This window comes from Microcaecilia unicolor, chromosome 2, assembly GCF_901765095.1.
Source record: "Microcaecilia unicolor chromosome 2, aMicUni1.1, whole genome shotgun sequence".
Lineage (NCBI taxonomy): Eukaryota > Metazoa > Chordata > Amphibia > Gymnophiona > Siphonopidae > Microcaecilia > Microcaecilia unicolor.
Window position 1 is genome coordinate 545263219 of NC_044032.1, and position 16966 is coordinate 545280184.

Below are 16966 nucleotides of genomic sequence, written 5' to 3' on the forward strand. Positions count from 1 at the left end.
GGGATCAGAAAAGCTTAGGTTCACCTAACATAAAGTTTGTGATTTTAACGGACTTCAACTTGGACTGGAAAGAAGTGTAATGAGATTGGGAGGAACAGCTACACCTGTTAAACTATGGGGAGCAGAGGTATCTATATACTGCTTAGCTCATCTTTATCTAAAACCCAAGTTATATAATTTGGCCCACACGGAAGAATCTCCCTCTTCCCAGATTGTCTCATATTTCTTTCTTATCAACTTGCTTATCATCGCCTGTGTTTTGCCCTTTCCTGCATGCAGTCTGTCTGCTTGCTTTCCATCTCCCCCTCAGTTAGCAATCCACTCACGGATTAAGCTAAAGTTTGTTTACATATTGTATACAACTATCTCTCGTTTAATCCATCACTCATATAAATTATGCAGACATCTCCCAGTGTACAGTAACATTACATATAAATGCTATTACGTTCCTAAGTGCACTGATGGAAAATGACTTGCACTTTCCCACTCTGGTTTATACATTCAGCTACCATACAGTAAAACTGAGCTAGGCCCCTCTGGATGTATTATTTTCACATATTTAAGATCTTTGGAAAACTGCCACCCTATTTCCTGAAGTTTGCTTCTGAAAGATTTAGGGGTCCATTTACAAAGCTACAAAAATTGGCTGTGGCAAAAGTTGGCCTTAGCGTCCCCTTACACAGGTTTTCCTGCTCAATAAGGCCATTTTTACCAAGGACATAAAACCCTTGATTTTCTTTCTTTTTTTTCCATTAATGACTGTGTGTGTGTTAACCCAGCAGTAACCGGGCAGCGCTATTAGCACATGAGAATGGAAATATAAATGGAAGAACAAGAACTCTCGCAGTCTCACAGACACATCAAACACAGCGAAGGTGACAAAAACACAGAACTAGACGGTCTTGTAGCAAAAAGGTTTATTTTAAACATACAAGACTCAAAACAAGTTGTGTTTCGACCAAAATGACCTGCCTCAGGAATCTTCTAGTGGATGTTTAAAGTGGCACTTGTAAATTGCAAATCTCTTGCAGCCAAACGCTGACATCATGTAATCAAACTCATTTTTGTCACCTTTGCTGTGTTTAATGGGCCGTTAGCACATGATGTCAAAGATTATACAAATCACTGAACGGTTTTGAGTAAGGCTCCTTAAAATCTAATAAGAGGAGTGTTGACCTAGTGACTTATGAGACTTTCCCCCCCATTTTCCTTCCACAGGTTTATCCATTGATTATTTATTCATTTGGACGGTGAACCATCGGTCCACAATTAGTTCCCATTAGCACATGGCCATTTAAAAAAATTATTGCAGGAGTACTTAACTGCCACTTATTTTTGTAGGTGATAAGGGCTTCCATGTTATCCATGTGCTAACCAGTTAGCATATGGTAATGTAGATGTACTAACTGGTTAGCACAGGAATGACCATTCTCTGCCCCTGACATGCCCACCCAAAAATTCCTATAAAATATTTACCGTGCAGTTACTGTGCAGACATTCCAAAACTAACATGTATTATTATTATTATTACATTTATATCCCGCGCTTTCCCACTCAAAGCAGGTTCAATGCGGCTTACACAGTAAAAGGAGTACAAAATATTATTAGAGGGTAAAAATTAAGTATATTAGTATCTCACATTAGGCCATTTTTTTGCTGTTAGGCATGTGTTAGCATCTAACACAGCTTAGTAAAACGACTCCTTAGCCAGTTCTTTGTATTTTGTTACACTACTGTCTCCAAGGGTCTGACATCATAGTATTTATAAGAACCTTCTTTTAAAGGAAATTTTTGACAATTTAAGTATGTCTTGAAACTGATTCAAGAAACGTTATAAAGACATTCTAAATATAAAAAGGTTCCTACAACTTTTCAGAATTCTTATGTGCCATCATTTAGCATTGTGAGAATATTTATTTATAAAAGTTTATAATCCACCTAGTAAAAGCTTTGCTCAAGGTAGCTTAAAAACATCAAAAATATGAACTGAAAACAAATAAGAAAGAATACAAGGCAACACTAAAAAAACAAAAGAATAAAAATTATACAGCCAAAATAATGAGCAATTTATTCCAAAAGGATTCCATTATACAATTGGAGAGTGATTATTATGATATATTTATATAAATATTATCTTTTACCACTTAAGAAAGATTCCACATAAAAAGACTCACACCCTACTAGCTAATATAAAGTACCACAAATTTGATTTTGGTTGTAACACAGTTAGGTCCCTGTTCCTTTTGCTAAGTTATTCTGTCTCTTTGTGTGTGTCTTTTCCTTTCACTTGGGTTGCAATAAAAGCACCCAATAGGTCTTTAATATTTAATCCATGATATCAATTTGCAGGTTTTAGCTTAAAGGTAACCATAGTACACTCATATTCATTATTAATTGTAGAACTGCGGTACACAGAAGGTTCTTGAGAGCTTTCCCTTCCTTCCTTTTGGCATAAGTTCCATATGGGTGCTGCTATCTGTACAAAGAGCTCTGGTAGTGCACAGAGTGTCATAAATTGGCGAATAAGGTTGCAACCTAAGCTAGAACAATGTAAGCCACTGTGTTTTTTTCTTAACGGATGGGACAATGATTAAACAAGAGATGAAGGCAGAGGGGGAACAGCAGCAGAGGAAAGTGCGCTTTCGAATTGCTTCCTCCCACAGTGGGAGAGTGCTGAAGGAAGTGTATACTGATGGAGAGGCTGGAGATTCACTGGATTCAGAAGGTACCAGCAGCTCTGGGGCTGATCAAAACAGTAGACAGAGCGAGGTGGAAGGACATCAGAATGGAGGCTTAGAATCGGAGTATGATGAAAGCGAAAATGAGCCGGACGACCTGCTCGTGTTAGCAAGAGCGACCAAAGACAGGGGGTTTGGTTCAAGGAGAATCAACATTCTGAGCAAGAATGGGACAATCAGAGGAGTCAAACACAAAGTTAGTGCTGGGCAAGCACTTTTTGACAATTTGGCAAAAGTGTTCCAGGTAAGCAATGTGACAAAGATTGTATTTATTTTTTGTTTGCTACTCACCTTTTTACCTTTTTTGGGCAGTTCTATAGCCAAGGTGCTCATAGTTATGCATTAGTTATGCTTGTAAATGTTTAGAATTCTAGTTTGCATAGAATTGCTTACATGGCATCTAAGTGTTATTCTGCAAAATTCCGCTTAACTTACACATCCCCAGATTCCGTCTAGGTCACTTAAAATTGAGCACTAAATTTTGGGCACATGCAAAATAATTGGCTTAATTGGTGCAAATAATCAATAATTGATGTTAACAAGCACTTAATTGGCAGTAATTAGGAGTTATGCATGGATCTGCCCTATGACCTTTTCTATAACATGCGTGCCTAAACTTCATAGCATGCAACTCCAAAGGGGGCACGGCCACGGGAGGGACATGGGCAGCTCAGGGGCATTTCTAGAATTTAGCTGCAGTGTTATAGAATACCTGCATTTCTGTGTCTAACTGCCATTAGTTGGCAATGGCCATTTACACCAGTCTTTGGCAAGCATAAATGCTTGCGCCTAGGTGGAACATGCACGCTAAGCTATTCCATGCAGATCGTCCTTTACAAAATACTAGATTAGTTTGGATCATCCTGGTGCCTAACTTTGTGGAGAATTTATTGAATCTACCTCATAGTATGTATTTCCAAGTGGGTCATAAACAGGAGTGAAGTATGGGCTAATCATAGGTGAGAATCCCACTTATACACATATCTTACAGAATACTGTAAATTATGCATATCTGGCACACTTAGGGGCTCATTTTCATAAGAGAAAAATGTCTAAAAAGTGGCATAAAGCAGCATTTGGACGTTTTTCTCTCCAAAACGTCCAAATCGGTATTTTTGAAACCCATTTTCCAGGTGTTTTCCTATGCTGTTTGTCTCCAGTGTGTCCAAATCTCAAGGGGGCATGTTGGGGGCATGTTAAGGGTAGGATTTGGGTGTTCCTAAGACCTGAATGTTTTTCAGCCATAATGGAACTCAACAAAAATGTTCAGAACTAAAACTAAGATGTTTTGAGCTATACCTGTTTTAATAATGACTAAACTACAAAAAAAGTGCCCTAAATGACCAGTTGACTACTGGAGGAATAAAGGACCCCCATAAAACCTCCCATAGATGTAAAAGAAACAATACATATGAGCATCTATGACAGCCTCAGATGTTATAGCCAGTCCTATTAGAGCAGCAAACAGGTCCCCAGAGTACCCTAGTGGTTGGTGTAGTACACTGTGGAGAAGGCGCCTACGTTCATCCAATGTATGCGCATCAAATTGGAACTACCGCCCGGCTACTGCGTGCCCTGGGTGGTAATTCCAATTTTGACGCATGTACAAAACACACGATTTTCTACCATGTGGCGCGTACTCGACGGTAATCAGCAGTACATGCACGCTGATGATTCGGGTTAACGCGTGAGACCTTATCCCTAAGTCAATGGGTGGTGGTAAGGTCTCAGGCCGAAAATGGACGCACACTGGTTTTAGTTTTGCTGCACGTCCATTTTCGCCCCCCCCAAAAGCCTTTTTTGCAGGTGCGCAGAAAAATGGACCTGTGCGCATCCAAAAGATGCTCCTACACCAGTGCAGGCCATTTCTCAGCATTTCTTAGTAAAAGGGCCCCTCTATAAAAACTCCAGGTGGACATAGTGCAAACACATGTCCCTGAAGAAAGATTGAAACCTGCGGTGTCGGGCACTAATACAGGGGAGCTTACTTTTCATTTATCATATGTCAGCACGCTTCAGAAGTCTTCTGCAGTCCGTTTTTGCGGACCAGCGAGTGACTTCAAGACTTAAAAGCTAAGTAGCACGCTATGGCTTTAAAGTGTTTTGTGCATACTGTTTTTGCGGAACACTGGATTGTGAGTCTTAACACTGGTCTGGCTACATTTGGAGATTTTGCAGATTTATATATATATATATATATATATATATATATATATATATATATATATATATATAAACATTAATTTAGTGAACACACAAAAAGTACACATGTGGTTGCACTATGAATGAAGTGCTAATTTTGATCCTATTAGCGGTTGATTATTATGACTTCCTCATGGATGCATTCCTAATCTGAGGTCATTACTCCTATATTTTAGGTATATCTTCTTTTCCTGGTTATTTTTGTGGACATTTGGGTTTATTTACCAGTGAGTGAAGGTATTTTTAGTTTAAGTGTTCTATAACCAGCATGTGCAACTGCTAGGTATGCGCCTGAGCCATCCATGCCCTTCCCAGGTCCACTCTTCCCTTGTAGTTGCGCAAGTTATAGAATTCTGACTAGGGGCAGTTAAGCGTGTAACTGCTTAATATTGCCAATTAGTGCTAATTAACACTGATTAGTGCCAATAATTGGTTGTTAAAGCCAACTAGCAGCTCATTAGCTAATTAAGTTACACAGGTAACTGACTCTATTCTATAAATTGCATGCATAACTTTGAAGACTAGTACATTCTGTATGTTGCTGTAAGATTGACTGACTAAAAGGTCACGCATCATCACTAGAATCCCTATGAGGGGCTATCTATTTTTGGATTTTTATGTTATATGACCCCTGATGCAGGCATTGTATGCCGAAACATGGCCCATGTCGGGTCAGTGATGTACATCAACTGATTAAAGGATCTGTTCCAGACTTGAAGGCTCTTGGTGTACATTGCTTTCTGGGAAAGGTGATTACAAATCAATCAATGAGTAAGTGCTGTGGTAGCTGTGTTAGTCCACTTTTAAAGGTAATAAATAGAAATAAATAAAAACATAGAAAAGAAAATATGATACCTTTTTTATTGGACTAACAATATTTTTTTGATTAGCTTTTGAAGGTACCCTTTTTTGATTTAAATCAATCAATTAAATTAAATCATGATTCATAGTAATGGCAGACTGTCTCCTAGAGGAAAGGATCATAGTGGCATACCCCCTAATTCTATAAAAGTCACCAAACATTGCGCACAAAATTTGGGCATGTGGCCAATTTCTATGTGCAATTTAATTAAATAATGAGCTAATTAGTGTCAATAATTGGCTTTTCAACAAGCAATTATTGGCACTAATTAGATTTAATTAGCATGTACACATATAAATTTACATATGATCTGAAAAAGGGTGTGTGGAAATGTGAGTGTCATGATCATAATGGGGGCATTCCTAAAATTTATGCATGTTGTTGATGCAAATGGCCATGCCTAAAGTTAGGTATGATTCCCGGGCATAAGCGCTATTATATAAACAGCACCTAACTTTAAGCGTGGCTTATAGAATAGTGCTTTTTTGGGCACCATATATAGAATCTAGCCCATAGAGTATATCCTATTGATAAAATAAAACCTTTTCATCTGTGTTTTGTTTCCCAAGGATGTTGTTAAAAAATGGAAAATCTTTTTTGGCTTGGCAGTTTCTTCCTGCTCCTTTGGTCTTTCAGAACCATGACTGGGATCTGGTGCAATGAGTCTTTATTTCCAACTGCCCTAGAATTTTTCCTCTTTTGTTATATCTGTTCTATATTCACTTAACCCAGCCATTGCAGTGACAGTTCTCTGCCTGGGGTCAGGTGCCTTGGTTCCTCCTGGAACTCTGAAATTGTGGCTCCTAAATCCATCTTCTAGACAGGGCCACCAAGGGTGAGGGAGGGGGAGGGAAGATTCCCTGGGCCCAGCCTCCAAGGAACGCCTGATGCCAGCGATCAAAAGAGACTGCTCTGCCGGCCACAGGTCCTTCTTCCTGTCGCATCCTTTCTATGCAGAAACAGGAAGTTACTTCACAGGAGATGGGACACGGCAGGAAGAAGGACCTGTAGCCGGCAAAGCACTCTCTCTCTCATTTGCTGCTGCAGGAGGGGGAAGAAGTGGTGGTGGTGGTGGTGGTGGTGATGGGAGCAGCGGTGGTGCCAGGGGGAAAGCAGCAGCGGTGGTGGTGGTGGGGGCGATAGTGGGACCCTGAAGATTGTTTGCCCCAGGCTCAGCTTTGTTTTCTCAGCGGCCCTGCTTCAAGGTATTAATGTGGTACAATGATTTGGACTCCCACAGGGCTGTGTACACTACTGGATCCCTAACCTGCTTATAATAGAACGAGAAAAACGCCCAAGTTCCGACCTAAATCGGGAGATGGACGTTTATCTCACAAAAACGAATAAAGCGGTATAATCGAAAGCCGATTTTGGACGTTTTCAACTGCACTCCGTCGCGGATGCGGACAAAGTTGATGGGGGCGTGTCAGAGGTGTGGCGAAGGCGGAACTGGGGCATGGTTATCTGCCGAACAGAGATGGGCACATTTCACCGATAATGGGAAAAAAGTATGCGTTTTTAGCTAGAATTTAGGACACTTTTCCTGGACCCTGTTTTTTCATGAATTAGGCCCCAAAAAGTGCCCTAAATGACCAGATGACCACTGGAGGGAATCGGGGATGACCTCCCCTGACTCCCCCAGTGGTCACTAACCCCCTCCCACCACAAAAAATGAAGTTTCACAACTTTTTATTTTCACCCTCAAATGTCATACCCAGCTCCCTGACAGCAGTATGCAGGTCACTGGAGCAGTTGTTAGGGGGTGCAGTGGACTTCAGGCAGGTGGACCCAGGCCCATCCCCCCTACCTGTTACAATTGTGCTGCTTAATGCTTATTAGTCATCCAACCCCCCCCAAACCCACTGTACCCACATGTAGGTGCCCCCCTTCACCCCTAAGGGCTATAGTAATGGTGTAGACTTGTGGGCAGTAGGTTTTGAGGGGGATTTGGGGGGCTCAACACACAAGGGAAGGGTGCTATGCACCTGGGAGCTCTTTTACCTTTTTTTTGTTTTTGGAAAAGTGCCCCCTAGGGTGCCCGGTTGGTGTCCTGGCATGTGAGGGGGACCAGTGCACTACGAATCCTGGCCCCTCCCACGAACAAATGCCTTGGATTTATTCGTTTTTGAGCTGGGCGCTTTCATTTTCCATTATCGCTGAAAAACAAAAACGCCCAGCTCACACATTGTTGAATAAAACATGGACGTCTATTTTTTTCGAAAATACGGTTCGGTCCGCCCCTTCACGGACCCGTTCTCGGAGATAAACGCCCATGGAGATAGACGTTTTTGTTCAATTATGCCCCTCTAAATCAAGCAAGCCTAGGATGTGGAGTCCTGGCCTAGGCACCAAAACACTTCCTCTACTACTTATCATTTCTATAGTGCTACTAGACTTATACAATGCTGTACACTAAACACATATGAGACAGTCCCTGTTTAACAGAGCTTACAATCTATTCAAGACAGACAGGACAAATAGCACTGTGTCTGAGCCACAGGATTGATCCAAAAATATGGCAGCTCTTGAGTGATCCGCATAGTTGAAGGAGGAAAATTTCACTGCAGTATTTATTTTCTGTGCTAGGAGAATTTTGAGGCATGGGTGATCACTCTTTTTAGTAGAACAGTTTAGCAGCTTTATAGGATAGCAAAGCTGTGGCTGTGAACATTTCTGCCTAGGTATATCCAGTGGTGTGCTGGAGCCGGTTGTTACATTTTTCAGAATTTTGCGAGCCGGTTGTTGAATGGAGCCAGCATGCAAACATCAGTTTTTTTTCTTCTCCCCTAGAGCTAACAGCATCATCATCTCTCCCTTCTCCTCCGCCCGTCCACGAGTCCAGCATACCTCCCTCAGTTTCCCACCTCATATCCTCCCTCAGGTCCATCCCTTTCACCGCTGTCTGTCAAACATCACTACTCTTCAAGCAGTGATAGTGGTAACCTGCTGCCTGGCCAACCTGGAGCCTTTTCTCTGCCAGATCCCACCCATGCATAAGCAGGAAGTTGCATCAGCAGAGCAGGACACACAGCAAAGAAAAGGTTCTGGGTTAGACAAGTAGTGATGTTTGAAGGATGGTCAGTGAGGGGAATGGTCCTGAGGGAGGATATGATGTGGGAAACTGAGAGAAGTATGCTGGACGCACGGGCGGGTGGATGGAGGGAGGGAGATGATGGTGCTGTTAGCTCTAGGGGAGGAGATAAAGCCCCCCAGATGTTTGTGTGCTGGCACCATTCAAATAAGGACTTGAGGAAGGATAAGGGAGGGGGACTGGACTTGTAAAGGAGGAGGTGGATGCTGAGGGAGAGGTACTGAACTTGGGTGGGGAACTGAGGGATAGGTGCTGGAAGCCTGATGGTGCTGAGGGAGAGGTGGTGAAATCATGGGGAGGAGGCTGAGGGAGAAGTAATGGACTCATTAGGGAGGGGGGCTTAGAGAGAGTTAATGGAATTAGAGGGGTCTGAGGAACAGGTTATGTATTTGGCGTGACTGGGGAGGGGTCTGGGGGAGAGGTGTTGCATTGGCAGATGAGGGGGACAGGAGAGATGTTGGACTTGTGAAGTGCACTGGGGCAGGAAATATGCCAGACCACAGGCGAAGGAACCAGGAAAAAAGGGGGGAGGGGCTGGGGAGAGGGGGATATGCTAGACTAATTGGGGGGGGGGGAGTTTGTGTGGCCACCTCTCCTGCTGATATGCTGGGTTTCCTGCAGCTGCTCTCCCCTTGGAGCCACTGCCTTGAAGAATATTGAAACTGAAGTTTTTTCAGGGGAAGAGATGAGGAAGAAGGATGACAGGGAGCTGCAGGGAAGGAGAGAAATAAGGGGCATGGAGCTGCTGGACCATAGGGAGAGAGGAAAGAGAGATGTGCTGAACTACATGTGTGGGTGGAGGAAAAGAAAGGAGAGGCTGGACTACAGTGATGTAAGAAGGAAGAGAGAGGCAAGATACTGGGCAGAATGGAGGAACCTTATGTGAGAAAACATGGTGGCTTTCAATGAGATGAGTAAGAAGAGGATGGTGAGAACAGGAAGGGTAACAGGGAGGCCAGGGAAGGAGTGAGACAGGAGAGCTAGGGGGTGAAAGGAGGTGTTGGAAAGTTGATCAGTAATTGAAATATAGGCAGAGAGAAATTATGTAGAGAGAGAGAGGAAATATGTCAAGAGAGGAATGTAGTGAGGAAATTGTAGAAGGAAAGTGGAGAAAGGACAAGTGAATAGCACACACTGAAAAGAGAACAGAGGACAGATAGGAAAGCAGAAGAGAAATTGGGACCAACATGTTTGGAAAAATAAAGGGGTCCTTTTACAGATCGGCGGTAAGCCCAACGTGGGCTTACTGCTTGCACTTCTGGGACTACAGCCAGCCCAACTCGGCTGCTGGTGGTAGTCCCACCCCAAACGCGCACCATTTCTGGGGGAAAAAGAAAACCCACTGAAATGGCTTGCATGGCGTTAATCTGGCAGTAATCAGGCATTGCCGCATATACTCGATTACCGCCAGGTTAGCATGGGAGCCCTTATCGTCACCTCAATGGCGGTAAGGGCTTCCTGTTGCATGGCCATTCAGTAAGAGTTCTCTTACCGCATAGCCATGTGTGCCTGGGGTCTTTTTACCCGCTGCGGTAAAAAGGGCCTTGGCGCATGGGAAAAATGGCCCTCGCCACAGCTTGGTAAAAGGACCCAAAAATGCTCAGACAACAAAGGTAGAAAAAGTGTTTTATTTTGAATTTATTAACTGGAATATGTTAGCTTTGGGAAATGTGCACCATTGATGTATTTGTATTTTGTTCAGTACGGGAGGAAATGTATTTCAGTTTTAGTTTCTCCTGTGTTGTGGTACCTGTCTAGTTTGACTTCATGGGGTTCCCAGTTCAATTTTTGTCTTCATACTTACATTTCTAATTTGTGACCTCTTGTTCTGTATTTGGTGAGGGTTTGTGTTGTGTGTGACAGAGGTGTGGTTTTCTCTTTGCATGTAGCTTCTGTGTAGAACTCTGTAGCAGCCCACTTATTCTGTTTTACCAGTAGTAGTTGTATCGGTCTATTCTTAAGTAGGGTTCATGTTGTTAGAATCACAGTAATTAATGCTAGAATTAGTGCTAATTCAGTTTGCTACATCTATGTTGAGTTATTTTTCCAGGTTTCACAGAGTGCCTGGTAGTGGATAGATTTATGTTGCTATATAAACTTAAGTGCAAATGTTGACACTTGCACTTCAGTTTATATAGCAACATAAATCTCTTCACTACCAGGCACACTGTAAAATAATTTTATATCAGAATACTATTCAGACAGATTTGCTCACACAGGGGTGAGTTTCAAAAGGTTGCATGGCTATATGGAATTTACAGTAAAGAATATTGCATGTTTTAATATTATTTGTAAATTGATTGCTACACTGTACCTTGTACCAAAAAATGTATAATAAAGTCACATACATATATACTGCTTTTTTTGGAGAGCGAACCTGTTGTTAAACATTTACCAGCACACCACTAAGTATATCCTTGGATTTCACTTCAGTCTTTAAAAAAGTTAAAAATGGGGGGGGGGGGGGGGGGGGGGGGGGGGGGGGGAGGGGCTTGATGGTAGAAATACTTTCAGAAATTCAAGAGTTAAACTGTGGCACTGCTATATATATCAAACATTTCACTGCTATATATTTCACCAAGCTATCCTTAATTTCTCTCATGCTGGAAACATGCTTTACCCCTTTGTCTCTGTGTCATATTATCATTACAAGAAATGTTCAAAAATGAATTTAATAAAGCGATTGTCACTGTGCAGTGGGCTGTATTCCTGGATATTTTCCCATGTCTGAAATTAAATATGTTCACAGCCAAATCGAAAGCCCACGATCATTGTGATAATGCCACAGTCTAACATGCTAGCACTTAAGCTCTTTGAGCAGGGACTGTCTTTCTTCTATGTTTGTGCAGCGCTGCGTATGCCTTGTAGCGCTATAGAAATGCTAAATAGTAGTAGTAGTAGTACTAGCACTTAAAACATTGTCCCTACATGATTGCGAATGTTTCTGTGGTTAACTGTCTGCAGGATATTAATACTGGCTGAATGGTGGAAATATCTTACTGTACCTACATAATAGTCAATTACAAATTGGAGTTTTATGTTGCAATTGAATATTCTAGAAGAATACATGTAGACCCCTCTGGGGTATACATAAAACTTACAATGAAGGAGGGGATACTGCTGATATTACTTTATTACAGATGAATAAATGGCACATTGCTCTCTATGCTACATATTTTCATGTGTAAATAAAGACAAATGAAATGAATCATTGTTGCATGTTACATAGTAGTTTCCAAACTGCGGGTTTCCTTTTACTAAACTGTGTTCTTATGACAGGTTGAAGAGGCGCTACCGCGGGATGCGCTCATGCCTACTGCCCAGGTAGTGGGTAAGACCTTACCACTAAGTCAATAGATGGCGGTAAGGTCTCAGGTCAAAAATGGATGCACGCTGGTTTTTATTTTGCCGCACACCAGTTTTCTGATGCCTTAAAAAAGTCCCTTTTTCCAGGATGCGGTAAAAACTGGCCTAGCATGCCCAAAAAATGCGCTCGCATTGCTGCAGGCCACTTTTTGCCACGGCTTTGTTAAAGCGCCCCTTGGTTTCCTGTAAAATGAGAAACTTTATCTGACTGAATTTCTACTGGCATTCCATAATACAAAGTTATGTACTCCAAAGTCTTTAAAATAGCCTGCTGTGTTGCTCTTCTACAAGGGTATGCCAGTACAAATCTAGAATAAGTATCAACTACCACACATATATATATTGACATGTTTTATGTAGAGGAAAGGGCCCTACAAAATCTCAGGGGATATTTAGCGGCACTGTCCGGTTAAGTGCTGCTGAATGTCCACGGTTAGGGATCCCGCAATTACATTTACATGTGTTAGTCCCAATGAAATCTAATTAGTTCCAATAACTGCTCATTAAAAAGTCAATTATTGGCACTAATTGGCTTGTTATTCTATTACATTGCATATATAAATCAGGGACGCACCTAAATGTGTGCATGCAAACTTTAGCAACTTTTATAGAATCAGGGGGTTAGTGTATGAAAAATGAGCTATCGCAAAATGCAATAAAATATTTTGTGGTATTTTCCTTGTTTGCATGTACTGACGTATGTTAAATATTTTTCAAAAATACTTTTTTTTTTTTAGAGATGGTGTTTCTTGGGCGGAGAATGGGCACAGAAGTGTTAATCAGCTAGTGAGTGCACATTATCGCACACTAACAGGCAACGTTAATTTTTTGCATGCCCCACACAAATGGAAAAATTAGTGCAGGACCTGAAAAAATAAAAAAGGAAAATGCCCTATTTTAAGGACTTGCTAAGAATGGGCTTAATGCAAGGGAAAGTTCCATGTTAAAAACACACTGCCCATTTCTTAGGGCCAGATGCACTAACTTATCGAGCCCTTAACGAGCAAGTAGTAAACCCTGGCATGCACTAAAGACATTTTTTCCGATGACGGTAGCAGCTAACGAAAACAGAATGCAGATGAGCAAATTGTGTAGAAACCCTATTGTAATGAGATGCACTAACCTTTTCCGATTGCCTTAACGCTGGAAAATCTAACAAGAGGTCTGTACCTCTCGTTGGGGCTGCGCGGGATAAAACTTGGCCCAAAGTAACAAAAAAAAAATCGGGGAACAAAAAAATGCTCCGCTTCAAAAACAAGTCATTCCCCCGCCCCGCAGTCTTTAACCCTCCTGCTGAACCCTGAAGAAGAGGTTTCCCTGCTCATCACTCCCCCCCGCAATAATAAAAACGTCTTTTTTGGCAGTGCTTCACTCAGCTGAGACCTGGAAATCCCTGAGCCAATCACAACGCGTTCAGCAGAGCTAAATGCTCTGTGATTGGCTCAGAGACTTCCAGGTCTCTCAGCTGAGTGAAGCACTGCCAAAAAAGACGTTTTTATTATTGCAGGGGGGAATGACGGCCAAAATGGATGTTTTTTTTTGGATGGGCGTCATCAACTACACTGTCGAGCCGCATCGGAGGGGGTGAGCAGTGCAGCGTCTTCGGGCGGCACAGGGAGGCGTATTTGGCATGCGTAGAGCAGCCAGCATAACGCTTGGCTGCTCTGCGCATGCTCGACCGGCCAACTGGCCGACTGTTTAATGACGGAATAGAGAATGCAAGTGAGCTACAACGAGCAGCTCATTTGCATTCCTCCTTGATACATGCCCGTTCCTTACCGATTCGCTAAGGGAATCAAGGAAAGGGCTTTAACGAGTCTTTACATTCCTCCCCGTGAACTCCGCTCACTGGACAAATCTCTCTTGTCGTCCTCCTTCTCCTCCACTGCTAACTCCAGGCTTCGCTCCTCTTCTCTCGTGGTACCTTATGCCTGGAATAGACTTCCTGGACCTATACGTTTAGCTCCATTTCTACCTGTTTTCAAATCTATGCTGAAAACCCACCTTTTCACTGCTGCTTTTGGCTCCTAGCCACAATTGCCCTTCTCACCCATTACTTCCCTCACCCATAACTGTCTTGTCTGTCTGTATTATTTAGATTGTAAGCTATTTTGAGCAGGGCCTGTCTCTTTGTATCAGGTGTTCAGCGCTGTGTGCGTCTGGTAGCGCTATACAAATGCTAATAATAATAATAGTGCATCTTGCCCTTAGTGCCTTTAGTGAAAGGGCTCCTTGTGATTATACTCTCATAGTATTCTTAAGTAGTCACATTTCATTTTATTTTATGCTTTGAAGAGATTACAATTGACTGTGAAAATGATAATAATGATGTGTGATTTCACAGTGAGGGGTTCATTGTTAACAAGAAAACCTGTCCTCAAGTAACCAGCTCCCATCAAAAGTTTAGAATTCTAAAAGACTGCACATTCTGGCAAAGTTACTTGAATTTACTTGTGCCCCTGTGCATTTTCTTTTTGATGGAACACATTGAGTTTGCCAATTAAAACTATAATTGTATTTCTTCTGCTACATTTTATAAGATTTTGGAAATTTACATTGCATTATATGTACCTTAAAGAAAAATTAGAGATGAAATTCAACAGCTTAATCTTGTATATAGCTCATTAAATTTGTGTATTAGAGTTGTGTACTAGAGAGTAAATAGACAAATGAACTGTATTTTCGAAATGTCATTTCTGCACAGCATATTCTTTTCAGTTACAGTACAGAAAAATTCTTCACTATCCCCTGATATCCAAAACCATTCAACCAGCTAGGAATGGGATGGTTTTACCAAAGGGAAATCGTGCCAAACGAATCTCATTAAGTTCTTTGATTGGGTGATAGGAGAATTGAATCAGGGACGAGCTATGGACGTAATCTACTTAGATTTCAGCAAAGCTTTTGACACGGTTCCCCACAGGAGGCTCTTAAATAAACTGGATGGGCTGAAGATAGGACCCGAAGTGGTGAACTGGATTAGGAACTGGTTGATGGACAGAAGCTAGAGGGTGGTGGTGAATGGAATTTGCTCGGAGGAGGGAAAGGTGAGTAGTGGTGTGCCTCAAGGATCGGTGCTGGGACCGATTCTGTTCAATATATGTGTGAGTGACATTGCCTATTTGCGGATGATACTAAGATCTGTAACAGAGTGGACACCCGGGAGGGAGTGGAAAACATGAAAAAGGATCTGAAGAAGCTAGAAGAATGGTCTAAGGCTTGGCAATTAAAATTCAATGCGAAGAAATGCAAAGTGATGCACTTAGGGAATAGAAATCCTCGGGAGATGTATGTGTTAGGCGGGGAGAATCTGATAGGTACGGACGGGGAGAGGGATCTTGGGGTGATAGTATCTGAGGATCTGAAGGCAACGAAACAGTGTGACAAGGCGGTGGCCATAGCTAGAAGGTTGTTAGGCTGTATAGAGAGAGGTGTGACCAGCAGAAGAAAGGAGGTGTTGATGCCCCTGTATAAGTCATTGGTGAGGCCCCACCTGGAGTATTGTGTTCAGTTTTGGAGGCCGTACCTTGCGAAGGATGTAAAAAGAATTGAAGCGGTGCAAAGAAAAGCTACGAGAATGGTAAGGGATTTGCGTTACAAGACGTATGAGCAGAGACTTGATGACCTGAACCAGTGGCGTAGGCAGAAGACAATTTTTGGGTGGGCCAGCGGGTTGGATGGGTGGGCACTACAACCCCAACCCCCCCCCACCCCACCCCACACACACACACACACACACACACGCAGCTCACAGCACCTTTAAAGTTATCGATGCTGCCTCCACTCACCTTCTCCCACCGTGGCGCTGACTCGTCTCCTGCACTTCATGGTCTCCGTCTCCCACTGCCGCGGCAGTGCTCTATCAGCGCTGCCTGCCTGACAGCTGACAGACGCGGCGCGATGACGTCTTGCTCCGGGACCTTCCCTCTGCCGCGTGCAATCCACCCTGTGTAAACAGGAAGTTGAATCAACGCGGTAGAGGGAAGGCCCCGGAGCAGGAGGACGTCGCGTCGCGTCTGTCAGCTGTCAGGCAGGCAGGCAGCGCTGATAGCAAATTGAAAGCGCTGCCGTGAGGGTGGGAGACAGACACCGCGAAGTGCAGGAGAGGAGGCAGCGCTACGGCGGGGGTGGGAGAAGGTGAGGAAGGGCCTGAGACGAAACTGGGTGGGCCTGGGCCCATCCAGGCCCACCCATAGCTACGCCCCTGACCTGAACATGTATACTCTGGAAGAAAGGAGAAACAGGGGTGATATGATACAGACGTTCAAATATTTGAAAAGTATTAATCCGCAAACGAACCTTTTCCGGAGGTGCGAAGGCGGTAGAACGAGAGGACATGAAATGAGATTGAAGGGGGGCAGACTCAAGAAAAATGTCAGGAAGTATTTTTTCACGGAGAGAGTAGTGGATGCTTGGAATGCCCTCCCGCGGGAGGTGGTGGAAATGAAAACGGTAACAGAATTCAAACACGCGTGGGATAAACATAAAGGAATCCTGTTCAGAAGGAATGAATCCTAAGGAGCTTAGCCGAGATTGGGTGGCAGAGCCGGTGGCAGGAGGTGGGGATAGTGCTGGGCAGACTTATACGGTCTGTGCCAGAGCCGGTGGTTGGGAAGCGGGGATAGTGCTGGGCAGACTTACACGGTCTGTGCCCTGAAAAGGACAGGTACAAATCAAGGTAAGGTATACACAAAAAGTAGCACATAT

The 16966-nt window shown here is 43.0% G+C and overlaps 1 protein-coding gene across 2 annotated transcripts in view; it reads left to right on the forward strand.

Annotated features, from left to right (window-relative positions):
• Nucleotides 1–2586: 2586 nt before the first annotated feature.
• Nucleotides 2587–16966, forward strand: part of GRXCR1 (glutaredoxin and cysteine rich domain containing 1) — a 125260-nt gene continuing 110880 nt past the window's right edge. The window contains exon 1 of one of the 2 annotated variants that reach the window (XM_030192626.1): nt 2587–2991. In XM_030192626.1, coding sequence (XP_030048486.1) covers nt 2587–2991 — 405 coding nt within the window. The remainder of the gene's footprint in view (nt 2992–16966) is intronic. The other variant, XM_030192625.1, reaches the window with a different exon arrangement.